Source organism: Leptinotarsa decemlineata, unplaced genomic scaffold, assembly GCF_025532065.1.
Source record: "Leptinotarsa decemlineata unplaced genomic scaffold, Ldec_3_MD MMD2_P_RNA_scaffold_2, whole genome shotgun sequence".
In the NCBI taxonomy this organism is placed as follows: Eukaryota; Metazoa; Arthropoda; class Insecta; order Coleoptera; family Chrysomelidae; genus Leptinotarsa; species Leptinotarsa decemlineata.
This window is the reverse complement of record NW_027412529.1, coordinates 11,968,623-11,985,432: the sequence shown is the minus strand read 5'-3', so window position 1 is coordinate 11,985,432 and position 16,810 is coordinate 11,968,623. Positions and strand designations below refer to the sequence as shown.

General features: G+C 34.5%; 2 protein-coding genes across 4 annotated transcripts in view; one reads left to right on the top strand and one right to left on the bottom strand.

Moving 5' to 3' along the window:
• The window catches only part of LOC111511424 (calmodulin-A), a 181,027-nt gene that overhangs the window by 56,195 nt on the left and 108,022 nt on the right, over positions 1 to 16,810 (bottom strand). The gene's annotated exons all lie outside the window — the stretch shown is intronic.
• LOC111512220 (troponin C) overlaps positions 5,952 to 16,810 on the top strand; it is a 90,477-nt gene continuing 79,618 nt past the window's right edge. Inside the window, exons 1-3 of one of the 2 annotated variants that reach the window (XM_074183576.1) lie at positions 5,952 to 6,073; positions 10,113 to 10,143; positions 16,666 to 16,809. In XM_074183576.1, the coding sequence (XP_074039677.1) occupies positions 6,071 to 6,073; positions 10,113 to 10,143; positions 16,666 to 16,809 (178 nt within the window). In that variant the 5' untranslated portion in view covers positions 5,952 to 6,070. Of the gene's footprint in view, positions 6,074 to 6,157; positions 6,197 to 10,112; positions 10,144 to 16,665; position 16,810 lie in introns of those variants that run through there. The other variant, XM_074183571.1, reaches the window with a different exon arrangement.

Below are 16,810 nucleotides of genomic sequence, written 5' to 3'. Positions count from 1 at the left end.
TTCATCTTCTAGAACGATACCAGATACAACGGCATCACTTTCGATATCTGATGGTAAAGATTCTGCATCAGTAGGTATATCATGATACAGCTGATCCCACATTTCTTCCTCGGTCATTCCCACAAGTCTGAATGGTAGAGAACTTCTCTTATACATGATAATTTCTAAAAATTATTCATAATGTTCACATAAAACTCTTGAAGTTGCATGGTGGTACGTATAACGACCACCACTAAAGGTGAATTTTTTTTACTATTCATCATCAAATATTCGAATGTGAGCGAAAATTGATAAAAAAGTATACTTACACAATGAATCAATAGGAAATATCGGTTATATCAACTGAATAAACACTTGGAGATCCAAATCAAATAGACCGTTTACCAATGAGCTGAAAGTTCATCTAACTGGTCATTTACCGCCATGCCACGTGCTATCTTTTATATTCTACACACTACCGTCATCTCTTTCATGGAGAAAGAACCTCAAAGAAGTGCTATACATCGATATTTCAGCTCCAGCACACCGGTAGAAACATTTGAAAATGGTGGTTCATATTTTGTACCACCATGCATCAAGTGAGACAGATTGGGTGGTACAAAACGTTTACCACAATGCCGGAAAGAGCATATGCAACCTCCTGCTGCCGGTGAAGATGTGCCTCCGTAGCCGATGTCCTGGAATCCGAATGAAATGACGAAACAATTTATGTGCTGTCGTCAGCAAAGCACCCGCGAACATATATTGAACAATACCAAATAATTCATAGAACAGTTCTATCATATGCTGGAAGCAACCTTCACGTAAAAAGATTTTCTCAATCTAATAATAAATTGAACGAAACCTGGTCAGTCGTTAATAAATTTGGAGGTGAGAAAATAATTCTCTTCTAGACAATCAAGTTTTTTGTAATAAGTTCGTTTATTATTTGTTAGTAGACTCTCATTTGAAATATGGAATTCCGTTCTGGAAAGTTTGTGCCTAAAAAAACAATACGTTATCAATTCAGAATGGAACAACACGACTCTTGTATATTCAGTGCAAATAAAATATTGGCTTTTTATGTCATTTTCATATTATTACAAACACCGAACAAACTATTCAACTCGTCAAACTCTCACTTCCAAAACTATCAACCTCAAACCATGAACCGCAATTGAATGAATTTTTGAAAACCATTCATCCAATTATTTCAACATTTTGTCCCTTCAAATGGATTTTATTTCATCTCTCAAGATGAAAAGTATGAATTATTCATTGTTATTATTTTTATTGTGGAAATGTCATATCCTATTCAGATTTCCCCAACTCACGATTCCTTGTAATACAACAATCACAGCGATGTATCAGAAAATATCATTCTCGAAATCTTGTGTTCAGATGTTCCCATTCTATTTATGTAGAATGACCCACCCACCGACATTTGGATGGTATTCCGTTCCTAATATAACTTATGAAATGAAAGTAACATTAAACATTGATAAAGAATGTGCAAACTATCATTTCGGTTTGCCAAGAACTGAAAGAAAGGCTGAATATAAATTATTTACACATAGTTTTCTCATATATTCTCAAGTATTTGTTACTGGGCAACTCATGGCAGATATATTGGGTTGTTTTTCGTATTGACATTCTATTAGATGAATTAAGAGTCACTTCTGTTATTGATATATATTCTTGGAAGATTAAAAAATTGACAAATTATTCCTACTATGTTCAATAATGGATTTTATATTTATGACAAGTGCAGAGATTGAAAATGATTTTGCTTAGATTTTTTTTTGATAGCGTAAAAAGACATAGACAAAACTCAGAATTTGTTGAAGAAAAAACTACACATTCTATATAGTAATTGACAAGTTCTTACCTGAATTTGAATTTTGACTTGTTCGGTAGTACAAGTCATAATTCAAATATACTGAAATGGGTGAATCGTAACAGTTTGTTAAGCTTTCATAGATGAATGAAACAACAACGAGCAAGAAATGTAGCTATTACTCATAAGTATGACGTCGTAAATCATTCAAAAAACTAATGGTCATTTTTCGCGAGTAGAATAATATACTTTTCCTATGATTTGTAACAGGAACATGTTGAAATAAAATTCGTTAGTGAATTGAAGTGTCAATAAATTTCATCACAAGAAGCCATCAAAAACGTTAAAAAAACGTGTGCGTTTCGGGACGCCCGATAGAAGTAATACTGTCAACAGTATATGTCTATCGCACACTGAATACTGAGTCATGCGAAGGGAGAAGGAAGAAGCATCTGTCCGAAATACGACTAGCACTGTGTGTTAGAGTGGGAACGGGGGAAAGCCAGACATACAGGTGCCGTTACGCGTTACGATAAGATGCTGTTTACCCTCCCATGAAAAGTTATCACTTCAAAATAGTTTGAATTTCGAGCGATTCAAAACTTCCGAGTTCATTTTTTTACTTCCTTTTTTTTTTAGGAAACTATGTATTTGAAAAGAAAATGATAGTTCAACGATTTGGCGTATGAGTAGATCTTCGTGGCATGAGGCTTTGCTGGCCAAACTTGAATGCTATGACGGATTATTTTTGTGTATGTCTCTCCAGCTTCCTGAGAAAACGTTCGCTGCAAGTTGCCGTCGATGGATATCTCTTCAATACTTTCAACATCAACGCTAATGTTCCTCAGTGATCCTTATTATCTTCAACCCCTATTTTCATCGTAATGAGTGATTTTTTCGCTGGTATCATTTTGGCAACACTGTTTTCGACAGTGACACAATGACACCAGACAGGATTTGTCTTGTGTCATTGTCAGACTTATTCAGTTTGGTCTATAATTCAACCATGAATCGACTTACGAATGAACAACGCTTGCAAATTATTGAATTTCATTATCAAAATTCATGCTTGTTGAAGAAAGTGCATCGTAAACTCCTTCCAATTTATGGGCAGTTTCGTCGGCCTACTGAGGAAGCTATTCAGAAGCTTGTGACTAAATTTTGGACCCAGTTTACATTATTCGACATTAAACCACCAACACGCATACGTAGAGTGAGGGCCGAAGAAAATATTGCGACTGTATCTGCCAGTGTTCGTGATGACCGTGAAAAGTCGATTCGCCGTCGTTCGCGGCAATTGGGCCTCTGTTACTCCACTACGTGGAAAATTTTGCTGAAGGATTTGGATGTGAAACCTAAGATACAGCTGGTACAAGAATTGAAGCCACACAACCTCCCTCAACGTCTAACATTTGGTGAATGGGCGCTGGCAAAGTTGGAGGAAGATCCACATTTTTATCGAAAAATTGTGTTCAGAGACGAGGCTCGTTTCTGGTTGAATGGATACGTTAACAAACAAAATTGACGCATCTGGAGTGAAGGCCAGCCACAAGCATTGTGAGAGCTACCGATGCATCCCGAAAAAGTCACTGTATGGTGTGGATTCTGGGTCGGTGGCATCATCGGGCCGTACTTCTTCAAAGACGACAATGGCCGGAACGTTACTGTGAATGGCGAGCGCTACCGTGTGATGATTGACTACTTTTTGTTGCCCAAAATGGAAGAATTGGACATGCCAGACATGTGGTTTCAACAAGAAGGTGCCACATCCCACACGGCACGCGAAACAATGGCCCAATTAAAAGCCGCCTTCGGTAAACAGTTTATCTCACGTTTGGGGCCCGTCAATTAGCCGCCTGGATCCTGTGATATATAACGCCTTTGGATTATTTCTTGTGAGATCATATTAAGGCTCATGTCTACAGGGATAAACCAGCAACGACTGACGCTCTGGAAGCCAATATTGAAGCATTTATATGTGAAATACCGGTCGATATGTTAGAGAGCGTGTGCCAAAATTGGACCTTGCGCATGGGCCTTCTGAAGCGGAGCCGCGGACAACATTTGCATGAAATTATCTTCAAACATTATATCATATTGGTCGTTCTATCGATTCCAAAAAAGATTTCATCGATTTTCTCAAATGTTTTGTGTTGTTTTGAAAATCAAATCCTATACCTCTTAAAAAATCACCCGTTATATCAACAACTCATTGGAAAAAACCAAGAATCCAATATATTGCTTTGCTGATGACAGCATACTTGTCTCGTCATTCCATTCGGATTCCAGGACATCGACTGCGTATGCATATCTTCACCGGCGGCAGGAAGTTGCATATCTTAATGAGGATCTAGAGGTGATTTCGAATTGAGGTCAAAGAAAACAGGTTGAATTCAATGCCACGAAGACACAGGGGTCGGTTTTCTTCAAAAAAATTAATGTTGCCGAGCCGAATTCAATAATGTCAGGACGGATAATTTCGCTTTCTGCTCCAATAAGTTTGTTGGGGGTTCAAATGGACACCAATATGCCTTGGCACAATCATGTCGCTGGAATCGCGAAAGCTATTTTTCAAAAGCTATTTTCAAACTAGAGAACTGTACACACCCCAGTAACTTTCGATGCTTTATAAAGCTCAAATCAGTAATTTTTTAGAGTTTTTTTCTCATGTATGGAGCTCCGCCCCTCAGCATCCCATGAAGCTGCTGACTTCCTTTCTGAGGAGAGCCATCCTCCCGCTTGGAGACACGAACATCACTTGCAACCTTGATAGTCGGAAACATCGAAGAAAGGTTGAAGATTCGTCAGTTTCATAATTACTTTCAGGGGAGGTGTTTAAGTAACTTGGCTCATTTAATTCCACCAAGAGCGGTACATATCAGAAATATGCGACGGACTGTGACTTCCCATCGTTTTGATGTTCAACTTAGTACACCTCAAACTTCACTGTTCAAGCACTGTTTCGGTTGAAGAACTGCGTTTATGTAGAATACATTTCCTGAGAACATTTTTTTCAAATGAATTCAATCTCCAGCGATTCAAATCCAAAGTGAATCATTAATTTTGCATTGACACCGCTCTCAAAGCGCCTTTCCTGTAGTGCTTGTGTTTTGCCCTCAAAATAATGAATTCATTACCAAAAGTAACTTGCGAATGAAAATTACCAAAACACAACTGCTAAGTCACGAGTTTCCTAATCTGTGATGGGTTTCGAAGGTAGTGAGTTGAATGACGTCTTCGAGAGATGAAGTTACTTCTCATCCCAAAGACGCAGTGTTACACACCGCAGTACACTGTTTGCAAGATAAAAACATGCCAATTATTTAAATTTCTATTACATGTTTTCACAGATCTGAGATTTTTTTGAGCAATCTACCGTGGTTCTCCAAATGAATAATATCCAAATGAATGCTGACACCTTCTCAAAGTCCATATGGTTTTTTTGATTATTTTTATTCATGTTACCGATATGTATACGAATAGACGTCAACTATTATTATTCTTTTGTCCAGTCATATACTTTATTTTTTCCATCTGAGCTTTATGTGACCTTTATGTTTCTCGAATCATCTGAAGCAACAATTCGTTCAAGTCATTCTTAACTCCCTACACTGTAGGTCAATGAACTGACACCTATCAGAGAATAACTACTTCTCTGTCGTTGGATTATACCAACAGGTGTCAGTGCAGGAATTTTCACTGCATATGCTATTGGCGATACAACTGCCGGAATCGATTTCCAAATATTGAATGAGCACACTTGCAGACCGGTTTTGGGCTATTTGGCCTCTCGTCAATGCAAGGAAGTGGTCATCATCAACATAGAGTCGAATTACTTTCAGTGTATCATTCCTCGAACTAAGCTAAAGCAAACAACAAACAATATGTTTGTTATCGCCCCACCCCACGTTTGGCTTTTCACTTCTCCATGTTGATACAAAAAATGTAGAAATCTTCTTAGCAAAGTAAGGAAGCAATTAATTTCAGAAGAATTAACTCCATACAAACTTGAATAATTTTCATGACGACGTGTATTTCCCAAGTTTTTCGGCAATGATTCAAAGACAAGGGAGAATAAAGTGAGAATTCAGTAACTCAGAGTATAGCCGTTTGCCACCATTCTAAATTTAAAATATCTTATATGTGGGTGATCACTTGTATTCCTCGAGATATATATTCTGGAGTCATCCAAAAATACCAGTCTTTCTTATCCGCATTTCGGGAATAACTGGTCCGACAAACACTCCGACAAAAATGGTTAGTTGAGTTACAGAGTGAGGGTGTTTCATTATTGTTTGTGATTTGGCTCTCCTATTGGATTACTTCTTTGTGTTTTGTGGTTTTGTTTGTTTCTTAATGCATGTCGGTTGGGTCATATTAGTAAGTTTTGACGTGTTTTTTGAAGGCAAGCTTTGGTTCAGTTCGAGAATTTAGGTGATATCTTAGAAGTTCTATTCAATTGATTTCTACATTGATAATAATGTTGATTTTTCAAACAAAATCTACAAAGTATCGTAGATTTCTACAAAATTATGATAAAAAGTACAATTCTCAATTTGGATCGAATTATTGTCATTGATGTGTACACATTTTTTTCACCGATATAGAAAGATGTGCCAGTTTTTTTGCTTTCAAAAAATATTCACATGCTCGTTGAATTGATGGAACATGGTACATTTTTATCACTTCTGTAGCTTTTTGGCTGAATAACCCTGCAGAACTACAAAAAACTAGTCGTAGGCCAAATTTCGCTCACCAAATTGGCATACTTAGTGCATAATTTCTACTAATTTCAAATTCAACGGAATATTTTATTTTATATGACCCAGTTATTACCTCAATGTTGAAGAGTTTTCAATAAGATAATTTGATAAAACGTGAACAGAATAGTGGTAGAAATAATATTCTTTTTTATACTCTTCAGAACACATTTTACTATACCCAGAACTCGAAAACACCTAGAAATAATGTCACATACCGATCTCCCAACATGAGCTTTTATGGTTTTTGTAATCGAATATGTCACGTGCTTCTTGAAACAAGTTGTGTTCGAATCAGTAACATGCCTTCTTATCAGATATTTGATATTCCCATAAAACCAACTTGATACCTAATGAGGAAAAGAGAATTCAAATTTACTATGTTTTTTACCACTTTTATTCGTAACTAATCTTACTGCAGTTTCGTCCTATAAGGACAATTTCGAACTCATGTTAAATGTATAATGTATATGTTTATTGTACAAGTTTGAAAATGTCCTTATAGGACGAAACTGCAGTAACGTTAGTTACGAATAGAAGTGGCAGAAAACATAGAAAGTTTCAATTCTTTTTTTTTATTATGATTTCCTACCACGTACTAAATGCTACATCCATCAATTTATTTAACTTCATACACTTTGTAGACATTAACCCGCCAAAATGGTTCTTTCACAATTCGATAAAATAATAACGAACGTAATTAGTCGCGAATTTAGATTTTGTCTAATACAACATAAAATTTTCTACTATATAATCAGTCTCGTGTTAGCTACTAGCTAACATTTGAACACTACCATCTGTAAACACGATTTATTCAAAACTGGTACATTTCTAAGAAGGCATACCTGAGCGTACAAAGTCATAAAATTATTACAATATACAGTGTGTTCTAGAAAGTAAAATTGTTATATAAAATCTAACAACGCTACCGATGGCGGTAGCAATGGCAGTTTCAGGAAATACAACACGATATGAACAAAAACACATTTCATATGCTTTCTCTTCGCTTTAATGAAAATATTTTTTCCACATATCACAACTTGAACAGTTTCAATGATCAACTGATGATGCTAACTATTTTAGCGAAATATCGATTGAGGGAATGAAGAGGAATGTTCCAAACAGACCCATTTTTCGCCTGAGAATCCGATTGAAATGAATTTTCGAATTTGGTTAGAGATACAAGACTTCTAGATGCTCTCAAGATCCAAAAACAAAATTACAATTAATTTTGTTTTACAAATTGGAAACTTAAAAAATACTCAATCTCTTAATTATATATCTACTGAAAGAAATACATCTAAAAGATTGTTTTTGGAAATGTCTTTTATATTACAATCAAATATTTCCTTAATAGAAGATCAGACATTGATCACCTCAGTTAAATATATGCCTTCCTATTAGATATTAACAAAAATTTACATGATTTCCAAACCAGTGAGAATTCTGATTCATTAATATAATTCATAACATTAAAATTTTTTTTGAACAAATTTCCAACCTTTTACTTACTCACTTTCATTTAATAACACCTCTTCACTTGTTTTCCTCAAGACTAATGCGGGTGTCGTCAATTAATCAATATTAAATTGACCATTGAATTTTAGATTTTCTCATTGAGTTACTTTTAGAATAGCAGATGTCTCTGATCACACTTGCACCATAACAGTAAGGTATCGTTTGTTTCATAGTTTTATCATCGGCAAACTAACACACTTTTTCAAACTGAATCACATGACAACTGTCATTGTCAATTGTTTTTTGTTTCTCTCTTTGTTTTTCAACCACATGGCTTTCAATAATAAATTGTGTCTACAAAACGATATAGATTGCCTATCTAACTAGTGTCCGCAAAATAGTATGTTTGAATGCATCCAAATGCCAAATTCTTCGCTTTCATCGAACACATCATCCAATCACTTCCGAATATAGTATAAATAATCAGACCTTACATTCTGCTATTGAAACCAAAGATCTAGGTGTGATCCTAGACTCCACACATAGCTATAAATCACACATTTCCGCTGTTATTCAAAAATCTATGAAGATGCTTGGCTTCATAAAGAGAACCACCTGTGACTTCATCATCATTGCTATAAAATCTCTTTATTTTTCCCTGGTTAGATCTCATCTCGATTATTGTTCCACAGCTTGGTCCCCTCATTACGTTACACAGAAAGTGAATCTTGGTCCCATCATTACGTTGCATAGAAAGTGAATCTCGATATATTGCCTGCAATATGCGGCATATTATGACTATACTGCGTTGGAACGCATTTTGAAAATACATTCTTCTGAACCTCGCAGAAAACATAGAGATTCAATACTTCTATTAAGAATTATCAACGGACTGAGTATCATCCCCGAACTTCTCTCCAAAATATATTTACATGTCCCTAGTCGTTCAACGGGACAGGTGCAAATATTTAAGGTTTCTTTTCACAGATTCAATCATTCATAAAATAGCTTTTTCCCCAGAACTCTTCTATTGGCTAACTCTTTAAATAACCTTCAAGCTTCAATATATCAGTTTTCCGCTTTAAAAACCGTATTCATCGCCTAGCCATCTCTGCTTGTGTTGTTGTATTGTGTCTAGTGCTACTTGTCTGTGAGAATTATATCAGTTCATATTGTTATCCTCATAATTTTTCTTAAATAATCTACTTATTATCTTTCTTTGAAATTGTGTTATGCTTATAATGTACTTTTGATCCACTGTATTGCATCAAGTACTACATAGCAATGTACTACTTATATCTGAATTTTCTCGCCCGTGCACATACATAAATAAAAAACGATTTGCATATGTTTTCGAATGAATATTAGATAGATATCTAATATGATATATAGGCTTTTCATCTTTACTGATAAAAATTTGGAATGAAATTTCTTGAGAGGTTTCTGATTGTCATTTTGGCTCACAAGCAGCAAGTTGATTGTTCTTGATTTTTAAATACTGTAATCAATTTCATCAAAAGTTTCCAGTAATAAAGTAAAAAAGGTGTTCAATACAAAGTAAATCAACTCATTTTGGACCTACCCATCTAAGAATCCTCAATCTGTGGCCGAAGTCAGCATTATGAGAAATGTTTTGGATAACTCAAATTTCATTACGACAAGTAATATGGTTTTTTGAAGGTCAGTATCGCTAAGAAACCAAAGTTATTTCATCTCTTCGTTAGTTTGTTATTTATCTTATTTCCACCACCCTTTCAGAAAACTGTAAGCTGTCGTTATATCTGGACGCGTTGTTCTTGTACCCCATGGCACTTGGAATGCCCCAATCTCAGTCTGGAAAGATTCAGATTGACAGTTTCACTTTTGCTTCAGCTTAAGAGCATGATTAGAACATATGTGGCGCTTTCTGTTCGAAAAGTTTAATAATTATCAATATAATGAGTGTTTGAAATATATTTTTGCCTGCTATTGCTTGAAATCGATTTTGCTGCAAAAATCGTGAAAAAACCGAAAAAAATCCTTCTTGTGAAGTGATTACGTACATTATGATTCTATTGTATATTTTTCTTTTTTTTCAGACCGATGCACTAGACGAAGAACAAGTTAAACGTACGTATATTTACATTCATTTACATTTCATGTTGGAACATTTCACTGCATTTTCATACAATTTGAAGAGGTACTCAGGGTGTTTATTAGGTATGTACCATAAATCACACAGACGATTGTTTAGGTAATTTCAAGACGAAATGTTCATTCAAACATGGGTACGCAAATCCTTCGTTCTCAAGATACAGGGTGTTAAAATGAAAATTAAAAAAAATTATTCGTGAATATCTAAAATATCCTCCACCTAATTTTGTTGTAATTTGGCAATGGTATTTATAACAGTAAGGAGCTAATTTAGCCCAATCGTGATTCAATTTATTAAGTCCAGTGGCGTCTCGAGCGGGATTTGAACGTATATTTTTGACTTAAAAATGTACGCCACCGACTTCTGTGCAATTTTTATTATTTTTTTGGATTGAACAATTGAAAATACAACGTTTTTGTCCATTGCATTTTTTTCGTATCTTGCTTAGTTCTTAAGAAAAAATCTCGACCTAATTGCATATCCCTGGACCTCACAAGGAATAATATGGGATATTGAATGCTTCTTTTGGAAATTATTATTTTTAAAATTTTTCATTACTTATTATGTAACAATAACAACAAATATTAAATAACATTAACATCTAGACTAACGAATTGCACTAAATCAAGTGTTGGAAATGGCCTCCTTCGGCTTCAATACAACCGTCTTGCCGGTTTTTTATTTTTATTTAAACACACTCTATTTCGAGAACGAAGGATTTGCGGACCCATGTTTATATGAACATTTCGTCTTAAAATCACCTAAAGAATTATCTGTTGAATTAACACCCTGTATATTAAATGCCCACAAAAACATATTTTCTCATGCCTTTCCCTGGAGAAATCATTCAGTACTTTATTTCAAGTTGTTTCTAGGGCAGAAAGGTGTGTGAAATGGGAGTATTTTTCATAGTTTCGTGTTAGAGTTATCTATTTTTACTTGCACTCTACCGTTCTTATCAACTTCATTAGTTGACTTTGTAGAAACCTTTTGACTATCTGTCGTAATGTAAGTCTAGTGGCGTCAATCGAAAAAAAAAAAAGTATTTGGCAAATATACCGTTCAGGAAACAACGGCCATAAAAACGGGAGTGAGAGTGAAAAATCATTTTTTTTTTAAAGTGACTATTTATACATGTAGAATTGATAACTTCCAATACTTGTGCTTTGTGTTTGAAAATTTGTGCAACAAGGGTAATTCATTTTACTTTACCCATATATAAGAGTGGTGATTCAATTTGTCATAAACATTAGTTATTATATTGTTTTTTCATAAAATAGTGACTTTTGTTACTATCCCCTGAATTTCGGGTTGTGCCAAATATGGAAAGAGAAAACTAAATTTTCCGTTTTTCTCAATCAAACTTTACTATTCGACCTCAGTATAGTCATACAATATGTAATATATCATTTTGTTAGAAGGAATGTCGATGAAAATTAATAAAACTGAGGACAAATCTTCAAATACTGAGTAGGAACGCTACACTTATGAATGAGATTAAATATCAAGGTCTGACGAATTTGACAATAAAAGGTATTACTTTCAGTACCTTAGTTTGAAATGAAAAATTATGTGACGTTGGTTTTTCCAGAGAAGGAACTATCACATTGCAACCGAACTGGACACAACTAGATTGGAATTTGGCCTATCTGTGCTTCATGCATGGATACGGTTTTTCGAATGTCTACTACACCTTGCATATAAACTACCATTGAAGATATAGCAAGCTCGTGGAGAGAAAAACAAGCAAATTGTAGCGACTACCAAAAAAGATATCCAAAATCAGTTCCGACATGAGTTAGGTCTATTGGTAGATAAACCAAAGCCCGGTTTTGGAAGTACCAATGACGCAAATACTGCTAGATGCTTTTTCAATAATCCAGATATATCAGCAAAAATAACTGGTGTTAACAATGATATCATAAATCTACAAACCATATCAAATGGATATGAAATAAATGTGGAGAGCTATCAAATGTATGCTCTAGAAACGGCAAAACAGTTTATTGAAGAGTATCCATGGTACCCGATGCCACCAAGTATACATAGAGTCTTGATACACGGCTCCAGTATTATAGAACATGCTATACTTTCAATAGGCCAACTGAGCGAAGAAGCCCAAGAAGCCCGCAACAAAGATTTCAAGAGGTATCACGAGTATTATTCTCGCAAGATATCACGTACTGCAACGAACGAAAATGTCCTTCACTTGCTCCTCATAATATCTGATCCTTTCATCATCAGCATGAAGAAAATACTCAAGAAGAAAGCAGTATCGCTCGAAAAAGATGTATTGTCTTTAGTGAAGGAACCAGACGTGGGTATCTCACAAGATAGCGACAGCAGCGAATCATTGATGAGTAATAATTTCGACGAATCGCTATGAAAATGAATATTTTTGTAAAATTAATAATTTGACCCTTCACTGACAACATGCAAATAACAAATACCAATCTAGCACCACTTTCCGAAATGACATTTTTCCCGAAAAACATGAGGAAACAATAGATTAATTTTTGCCAACAATTCGTATATTTGGCCCCACTGTGCGCCGTTGATGCGATGCTCATGCAACGGTTTGTTTCATCAAAATTCAGCAATTCTGGAACAAACTTTGCTGCCACACGCGTCATGCTCAAAATTTCTCAAAAAACTGCAAAACTTGAGCCAGCCGATATGCTGACATCCGCAGCAAGTCCCCCTGATAGTGATTCGGTCACGACGACGTGCTGGCACGTCCAGGGCGTCACTCACATCTTCTCGACCTTTTGTGGAAAGTTTGTACTATATTTAAACATTTTTCTGACTCAAAGTACAATCACCATATGCCACTGTCAACATTTCGAGTGTTTTCGAGCACGTACTTCCTTTTCTCACACAAAATTTGATGCGAACAGTTTGATGCATTATTTTCGATTGCAGAAAATCGTCGAACACGCAAAACACATCTAATTCTTCTCATCAACAAAATGAACATCCTGAACAGCTGAAGCTGTGAACATTTATTCGAAATGAGTGTACCAATATTAAAAAAACCTAAAAACCTAAATGACATCTACCAGTCATGTACAAAATTATGTAAGTATAGTGCTTATAAGATTGTACATAGGTTTTTCATTAGGTGGGACTTGAAAACTGCACATTTTACATACTTTTTGAAATGACCTACAGAAGAAACCCTGTTTTCTCAATGGTCAATATAACTGATATCATTAATCACATTAATCACCGGAACATTATTCAAAATTCTATTAGGTGATTTTTCAAATCAAAATATACATGAATGGTGGTTCGTGGTAGTTGTATTTACCATAATTTAAACAGGATGAAAAACAGGAGGTAACAGTTTATTCGGCTATATCTAACACTCAGAAAAGAGCAAATCACAAACACATCATTTGAGCTACTTGAAAGCCAAGTATGTCAGTATGTTGTAGCCGAGTGCAAAGATGGATAATATTTGGTTGCAGAATATTTATGAATACACGAAGTCATTAACAAAATTCAGCTCCTTATATATTGTTTAGGTGGAAAAATGATATGTTTGCGGAAAAAGTACCTCAGATCATAGGCGATTTTCATGATTATTTCTTTATTCAAAATCGTCCACCGTAATTGTTCAATTTTTTCTTAGTTATTCAAGTTAATATTTTTGATTCTGTTTCCTCAGAATCTGTTAGTGTCAAGAGTTTTATTGTATTCATTGAAATGATTCAACATAAAGTTTTAGTGTTTCAGTTTGGAGAATGCGTCCTCGTAACCCATTTGAAATATTTTTAGACTGTTATAATTTATACTTCCGTTTGGGTTAATTTATGTTACTCTTAGAATTGGCGCCAGATGACCCAGAGAAATGAGATGGAATGTGTCAGAAATAAGAGAACATTTTATTCAAAAGCCGTTTGATCTCTCATTGATTGATTTTTCTGAACTACGAATTCTTATTCACATCGCTAAAATGAATCGATACTTCCACATGATATGAATATGAATCTTCCTCTTAAAATAAAAAACAGTTTTTGTGAGACGTATGGTTTTTGCATTGAAAAAATGTATTCATTCACTTCCTGGTAAAAAAACCAAAGTATAATTTTTGGATGATGAAAAAGTAATTCAATCAGATGTCAAAAATATGCACGAATATGTTATTTTTTCTGATAGACTAACGCCTAGGAAAACATAGGACAGTACCTAATAGTTTCACAAGATGCCTATATAAGTGCCTATGTTGTTTGCAGTGAGATATAACATTAATATATATTAGCGACTTCAAAAACGTTGAAAATGTACTTTTTGAAGTCTTCAGTAATGGCTTCATTTTTTCATTTTCGTTTTTAAACTGTTATATTATTCGAAATTGAAGCAGCGTTGAAACGATGACATTAGATATTATCTATATTCTAGAAACAATATGTATAGTTTTATAACAAACCAGCCTTGTGTTGTATTTTTCATGGGAAAATCCTTCATGTAACAACTATGACCCCAATGTTGAAAGCTGATTTTGATGAATGAAATAATGATGAAATTCAAGTGTCTAAGAGAAATTGTGGATATAAACTTTTACTCCTGATGATAATTCAGTTGAATAATAATTTTCTGAAGAAAATTATCGAAACACAGCTACAAGGTGTGTCATTTTGATTGGTTTCGAATATTAATCTTTTTGCCAAGCTTATTTTTCTGGTGGTATCAAAACGTTATTTTTTTATTGAGGAACTTGTAAGTGAACTCTTTCAATAGATTATTTTGTTGCATCTTCTGTCACAGGTAGCGAACTGAATTGTATATAGAATAAATCACCCTATAGGCAATCAAGTTGATTTTTTTGAATACTTGCGACTTTTTCATGTGAATATAACAAAGCGCCTTCGTTGGTGAATGATATAATAGTAGTTCTTCTCAATTCTTGTCGATTACTGTGAAGATGGTAGGTATATCTTCCGGTAAATTAATATTTCAACTGGTCAAAAAAGTTTTCATTATCAGTAACATCGGTACAACTAACACAACAATATTTTCTGGTACAATAACTATATACTAAAATTCACTGTCTAGGGGTGGTTGAACAATCAAATGATTGAATTGAAAGGGGTATAGAGTCTGGTTCATGTATAAAAAAACGATTATAAACAATTGAAGTAGACAACCAAAACTTTTGTTCCCAATTGAATGGTTTCATCACTTTTTGCCTAACTCAGATCAATATTATTTTTGGCCGGTTTTTTGCAGCAGATTACGTGAATGTCAATATACCCACTATTGTTATCTGAAATGATATACGAAAAAAAATTATCAAATCGAAGGACTTCCAGGAGTGCCACAAATTCTGTGTAGTTCAAATTTCCGTGTTATAGACCAATGTTTCGAAATGATTCTCAAAGAATTATTTAAAATATTGAGGTCTGTGTGCCTAGGTGACAAATCCTCTGTTCTTTCACTTTTCATCCACTAATTATTTGAATTTGGTGTACATAATTACATGCCGGAACAAGCACCAAAGTTGCTAACGATGTCGTAGGGATGGAATGAAAAATCTGAAGTTTTTGAAAACTCAATCGGAATTTCACTAACCTTATGATTTGTGATGTACTCACAATAAGTTGTATTCATTTCAGATTATAGTCTGGTTCAAAACTTCCCTCTTGCACAACCATTTATGAATGAGGAGATGAGTTTGTATATCTCTAATATTCCTATTTCGAAAGCCAGCCCACAGGAAACATGTTTTTTCAATAACATTATAGAATTCGATGAACTGAATACATAACAAAGAAAAATGAATTGAAACTTTCTATGTTTTTACCACTTTTATTTTTAGCTAACGTTACTTCAGTTTCGTCCTATAAGGACATTTTCAAACTTATACATTGATGCATGAGTGAACATTAATGTAAAAATATATATGTATAAGTATAGTTACAAATGAAAATGTTAAGAAACATAGAGAGTTTTAATTTTCTTTTCTTCGTTATGATTTCCTACTACGTAGTAACGGCTACATCTATCAATTTATTGAATACATTACAACCAAACGAAACTGTTGATAATCAAATAACAAAATCTGTTTTCTACCTACTAGGTACGTAGGTAGCCATTTCCAAAACAACGTTTAAATAATGCATTTCTTTACATGTAAAAACCGCATGTCGAATGAGAAAATTATTACGTCAGGAGAAAGTAGTGACATATCACTTTTAATTTCACAGTGATTCAGTGCAGATCGAGTACGCCACTGGCAACAATAAAAAATTACATTGTACTGCGCAATATCCCCTTTGATGCAGAGAGGATGCGAAAAACGTTCCTGAAGAATATTTAAGCTCAAAGAAATTTATCATTTTTTTTCTTCAAACTTCAACCCCTTAAGGTTCGAAAGTAAGGACCGTTAGGACATATGGTTATATATTTTTCCTGAAACAAGGAGGAGGCATAAGGAGAAACCCTGCATATGCTTTTATCCGTTGGAATTTTTAATGTATCAATATTTTTTTCAGTTCTGAAAAGAGCGTTCTCCATGTTCGATTCAACCAAGAAGGGCAACATAGAAAAAGAAAAAGTTAGGACCATTCTGACCACATTAGGACATTCATATGACGACTCAGAATTGGATGCACTTTTAGAAGGAGAAGACACCGAATG